Source organism: Podarcis erhardii (genome assembly GCF_964252035.2).
Source record: "Podarcis erhardii genome assembly, chromosome: 4".
NCBI lineage: Eukaryota > Metazoa > Chordata > Lepidosauria > Squamata > Lacertidae > Podarcis > Podarcis erhardii.
In genome coordinates, this window is record NC_138508.1 from 54,130,142 (window position 1) to 54,136,192 (window position 6,051).

A 6,051-nucleotide genomic window follows, 5' to 3' on the forward strand; every position below is an offset into this window, starting at 1 on the left:
CACACACCCTCAAGTAAGCCATCTTGGCTGTGAGTCCTGGAAGACTGGCTAGGCCCTGCCTTGCATTACTTTTCCAACTTGACCTGGGAGGGCAGGATGCTGACTGACTCCAACTACGAAAGCTGAGGCTGCTGAGCAGACTTTGGGACTGCGATGTTGTTTGGGGGGGTTGTTGATGTTGTTGCTATTCGTTTTTTGAATCTTTATTTTAGATCTTTTGGTTTATGTGGAATTTGTGCAGTTTGGCTGTGTATTTTTTGTGTTTTATTTATTGTTTATGACTACTTTTGTTATGTTGCAGTTGTGTGTGGTTTTTTTCATGTTACAAGCCACCTTGAGCATGGTTTGAACTGTGGAAAGACAGCATACAAACAAAATTATGTACGTATATATGTAAACATCTGAAATACTTCTGGCCTAAACGCTCCAAATAGAAGGCAATCAAGATGGGATTTCCCACCCCCCCTGCCCCTCTGAACAGCAGTCACCAGTGGTGTGTATATCGTGACCTTCTTGGCTGGAACCCAGTATTTCTTTATCTGGGGCAATTGACTCCAAACTCCATATAAGTTTTCTGTTCCAGATGGAAGACCACAGGGGCAACTCTAGCCTGGCATGACTATTCAGTGAGCCAAGAACCAACACCATGGACAGCACATTGTGGGGCTTTGGGTTTGAAGTCAGGCCAGAGCCAAAACTGATTGAGATTGTTGCTTCAATGTGGTTAGCAGCCAATGGATGTTTAAATCAGGAGCCCCCAAAGTGATGTTCTCCAGATGTTGCTGGGCTGAACAGCTCCTATCATCTCTGAACACTGACCATAATGGATCACCTGACGGAATTAGAATCCATCAGGAGGGCACCACATAGGCCCCCCATTTTAAATATTCCTGTCAAGCCACACCTTCTTAAAGGAGCCTTGCCTAATAACAAGAGACTGCACTTTTCTTATGCTGGCGTGTGCTGTCTTAAGGGTGAAAGACCTATTCCAGACCCTGGGCTTAGTGGGGTGGAAAGGAGAGTTTTCAGTAACCAGTGGGGTGATGCATGCAAGTCTAAAAGAGCTACTTTCTAAGGGACAGTGTCTGGAAGCCTCACTGTGTCCTGGAGCCCCTCCTCTATAGAAGTGTCTGGAGGGGGTGGCTATTTCAACTATTGTCTCCCTGTAGCATTGGAGGAACTGAATATTCTCCTTCCTAGGAGTCTCAAGGGACCTCTGCTGACAGATGGAGTTCCAAACCATGACAATAGGTTTCTTGAGACTCTGATCGTGAAATAACTAATCCAAGAGTATTGCACAGTTGCAGTCCCTCATCCCAGCATTTGAGAGGAAAAATCAGAACACCCCTTTGAAATGAATTTCTTCCTCTTACTCATATGTTCAGGTCTCTGTATGTCCTTCACATAGATAATTTCAGCATGACATAGTAGTTCCTATCTTTTGCTGGATTGTATCCAATATTGCTAATGAGAGTTGAGGCTGGAAGGATGAACCTGTGCCATGGCTTTAACAGGGATGGAATTAAGGACAGTGTTGTTCTTTACAAATTCAATTATTTGTAGATGCTCATAGTTGGAATATTCCTTCAATATTTTCTTGGCTTCAAGAAGAGGGAAGCCTTTCAGAAGTGGAGATGTCTCAAATGTTTAACTGTGGGATTGGTGCTGTGCTGGTGGTACAAAAGGAGCTTGCTGGACAGATTTTGAAAGATCTCCAGAAATACGAGGATGCGTGGTTGATCGGGAAAGTCATCCACCATCTTGCAGGTTATTGCATTTCTTATTCAGACATACAAACAGCTTAAAATCCAATAAAAGCATTTAAAATGTTCTAAGGCTTCAGTTCTATACAAATTTATATGAGAGTGAGGCCCATTGAAAATGATGGTGTTTACTTCTGTGTAGACATATATAGGAGTGCACTTTAATTTGTAGACATACATAGGTTTGCACTGTGATTTGGACCGTAATTGTATTAAGTTTCTGCAGCTATGTAACTTAACTTCGGTAGCAGGGGTAAATTCAGCACCTCTCTTCTGTTCCTGCTGCTGCCACACCACAGCCAGAACAAGTCTAGGTTGCTATGCTTTCTGAACCCAGGCTTATGGCTTGTTTTCACCAAGCTGTGAGTGGTAACCAAGGTTTGTTCTTGGTCATGCTTGTAATTTACTTTGGGGAAACAAGCCATGAACCTCAGTTTGGACAACACAACAAGCTAGATTATGACTTGTTCTGTGCATGGCATCAGCAAGAGTGGGAAAGGAGCTCTGAAAGAACTTGTTCATATTAAACCATAGTTTGTTTTAAACTACGGTATAATATGACATGTGAACTGGGCTAATGTTTAGTTTGTATTTGGGTGTCCATTTGCAAGTCCTGCACAATGCAAAAAATATATATGAAAACACCAATTAATTAAAGGTTATTTGCTTTCAACTCTTTTGTAAGCAAATGGATTAAGGAGAAGAGCTTTCAACTGGATATTATAGACATTCCTATCCCTTTGGCAGTTTAGTTTTCCAATGTATGTGCTTTTAGCTACTATATTTTAAGCATGTGCACTGAATTACCTTTCCTTTATTCAGGGTGTTCTCGTGTAGTAATCAAGAATCTTCTTGAAGCATTGCTGCAAAACAAATATCCATTTATGAAGAATCTTTCCAATGTAGACAGCCAGATCCAGACCACATGCAGAAAAAGCAAAGTGAAAGTAGCTGTTCTTATCTCGGGAATGGGTGAGCTTGCAATTGCTACAGCACTCAATAACCATCTCTGCAATGGAGATTTTGTGAGAGCACTTTGATATATTATGGCAAAGTTGCTTGTGATTGAAGATGCTTTATAAAGTGCTTTATAAGAATCATTCAATATTAATAGAACTGATTGCTGTTAATATGCAGATAGTTCTTATATTAATTGCGTTTTTGATCAGAATTGAAATCCAGTTGAACCCCTGATATCCAAATCTTGCATCACACCACATTGTTCAAATTTACTTTGAAATTATGTTTAATATCATATCCTTGCTGGTAATCTCAACAATATGGCCATGAAACATCCTCATGTCTTAAGGACTTCTAAGCAAGCCAGATTGGGACAAACTGGGAAGATGATATGAAGGGGGGAACTCTTCTGTCATTGACTTGTTTATGTTTTAATTTCTTTATAAAAATATTTGTATACTGTAATTCCATAAAAATAAATCAAAGTTTATCACAACTATTGAAAAATGTGCAAGCACGCTTTAGTTGCCAGGGCGATTTCCAAGAATTGAAGAATTATCCATACTGGTTTATTAAAAATAGGCAGAAAAGCATGTTTCAGAAACTTTCCTACACATGCTCAGTTGGGAAGAAAACCCCATTAAACTAAATGGGATTTACTTTGGTTTAGAAATGGATAGAATTACTTGTAAGTTATGGATTAACTGGGAATAAGAGCAGGGGGAGAATATTAAGAATGTTATGAAGATATTCACTAGAAGTTGATCATAAAAAACTCCAAAACAACAACCAACAACACAGAATCATTAATTGAAGATCAGAAAGTTATCATCCAGTTTAACCGTGTTATTGTTAATTTTGCTATATTAGCTGATACAGAAACTTTGTACGTAGAACAAAATGAGGCATATGCAGGCCTTGGTATTCTGCCTGAATATAACAGAGAGCCCTCTCTGCTCCAGCCTCAAATATGCAAAGTTCTGATGGTTACTACAATCATTTATACAACATGAATGTTGCCTATCACAAATCTTTCCTTAAAAGCACAGGAATTCTTAAGCAGTTGTATAGTCAAAGAGCTAAAATGCAGTCGCAACCTATGTAGAAGGTTGACAGAGAACATGGGTTTGTTAGTTCACAATGATATTGTAAGTGCATACTTTGGAGCAGTCACTTGCTGTTTCCCTGGGTACACGTTTGCGATGTCTACTAGAAACTGGCTGTGTCTTAATCTTCTCATTTGAGGTACAAGCCTGACAGCACTTCTCGGATATGCAAAAGAGCCAGCAAGCTGTGCCCAAGTAGTCCTTGTCATCGCCAACAGGTCTGGGGTGGAAGAACTGAAGAATGCAACCCTGGCTGGCATCCCCACCAGAGTAAGGAGAACATTGCAGTATAATTTCATAGCCCAAAAATCCCACATTGCCGGAAAGTATCTTCACTTACAATATTTCTCTGCAGAGTACTGCCCCATGCCTCATATTTAGATAAGTATTCTTGAGACAATTATGTCTACGAGTAAAAAAACAACAACATCTAGAACCTGGTTTGTATAAATTTAATGTAAATTTTGAGGGTCTTCAAAAGGTTGCCCATGTTCTTCAGTTTTGATTTGCACGGTGCTTGGAAGTTTCTTTTGCATTAATCTTTTGCATTAATTATTGTAGGTAATTGACCATAAACTGTATGGAAGCAGATCCGAATATGAAGGCACACTTGACCGAGTCCTTGAAGAATTCTCTGTGGAACTGATTTGTTTGGCAGGATTTATAAGAGTTTTGACTAGCAACTTCCTTAGGAAATGGAGTGGTAAGCAAGTGGAATGAACTATTGTTGTATTAAATTTTTGTTTTTTTAATTCCTCAGAAGGGCTGACAGCTGCTGAGGATTCAGCATGTATAAAGCAAACTAGGATCATAAGAATTTCCAGGCTGGGTTCATATACTCAATCAAAGCAGTGATTTTCAATTGGTGATCTGCATGTGGGGCTACCATTTCCATTTTGCACATTCTTGTTTGTCTCTTTGATATGTCTGAACCGAGTTTTCATTAATTATAGGGAAAATTCTGAGCACTTATCCATCACTTTCACCATTAACTAAAGGAGGAAATGCCCACAAGCAGGCACTCTCATCTGCATACAAAATTGCTGGCTGTACAGTCCATTTTGTGCTTGTAAGTATCTTCCTGTGAATAAAGAAAACACCTCTTTCTGCTTCTGCACACCTGCAAATAATTCTCATTCTTGACATAGGCAGAGATGGGGTATCTAGGTTGGGGTTTTTTGTGATCCTCCTGATGTTATTGGGCTACACTTCTAATCATTCCTGGTCATTGGCTATGCTGGTTATGGCTAATGGGAACCCCAACAACACTGGGAGGGCCACAGGTGCCCTATCCCTGAGTTTGATGTTATTTAGCATAACTACCTTCTAGTTATAAATGTTGCCTTGGTCCCCCCCCCCAAAAAAGGACTATGTAATATTGCTATTCTTCCAATTTGTTTTGAACAAAGGAATCAGTTCACTAAAGCAGGCATAGGCAAACTCTGCCCCCCCCCCAGATGTTTGGGACCACAGTTCCCATCATCCCTATCTAACAGGACCAGTGGTCAGGTATGATGTGAATTGTAGTCCCAAACATCTGGAGGGCCAGAGTTTGCCTACGCCTGCACTAAAGTCTCTGAGATCTCCCTGTTCCTGGCGACATATACCTACACCTTGTTCTCCTCAGCCCTTGATGGAGGTTTTCTAGCTGTCGTAACAATATTAACTCCAAGCTCATTTACATTGCAATAAACGTATGGCCTGTTCCTCCAGAAGGAAGTGCCATTAAGTTTAATGGTGCTTATTCCCTTGAAAGTGGGATTAGAACTGAAACCTTAACCACCTTCTTGAATAAACATCTCCAACCACCAATTCCTAACCTGACCCTCTGCCTAGTTGTATTACCCATTTGTCTTCCTACATGCCATTTCTAAGGACCTAACTACAAGTGACTGTAAAGATGAGATGAACAACTAGGTGGCATTTTTTTAAAAACCCAAATACCCAGGGTGTGTATGTGTGTGGAATTGTTATCAAGATCACTTTAAAAGTGGTTGCTACTTATATCATCAAGGCTGGATGCAGTTTGGGCCATAATGTGCTCCTCATCCCTTTTCAACCTGCCACCTGTCCTTTATATTACAACTTAAATTTCTGCTAATCTTTTCCAGACTGAATTTCAGTAACACTACTCTGCCCCAAGCACTTTCTGCTTCTGTTGCTCTTCATGTGGAAAGTCACCTATCTTAATGGAATCTCTCTCTCTCTCTTTCTCTCTGGAG

The 6,051-nt window shown here is 40.2% G+C and overlaps 1 protein-coding gene across 3 annotated transcripts in view; it reads left to right on the top strand.

The window, feature by feature from the left end:
* The window catches only part of LOC309340476 (trifunctional purine biosynthetic protein adenosine-3-like), a 30,289-nt gene that overhangs the window by 21,390 nt on the left and 2,848 nt on the right, over nucleotides 1-6,051 (top strand). For 2 of the 3 annotated variants that reach the window (XM_081859267.1, XM_081859268.1), the window contains exons 17-21: nucleotides 1,564-1,767; nucleotides 2,586-2,735; nucleotides 3,969-4,099; nucleotides 4,391-4,532; nucleotides 4,783-4,898. In XM_081859267.1, the coding sequence (XP_081715393.1) occupies nucleotides 1,564-1,767; nucleotides 2,586-2,735; nucleotides 3,969-4,099; nucleotides 4,391-4,532; nucleotides 4,783-4,898 (743 nt within the window). The remainder of the gene's footprint in view (nucleotides 1-1,563; nucleotides 1,768-2,585; nucleotides 2,736-3,968; nucleotides 4,100-4,390; nucleotides 4,533-4,782; nucleotides 4,899-6,051) is intronic. The other variant, XM_081859269.1, reaches the window with a different exon arrangement.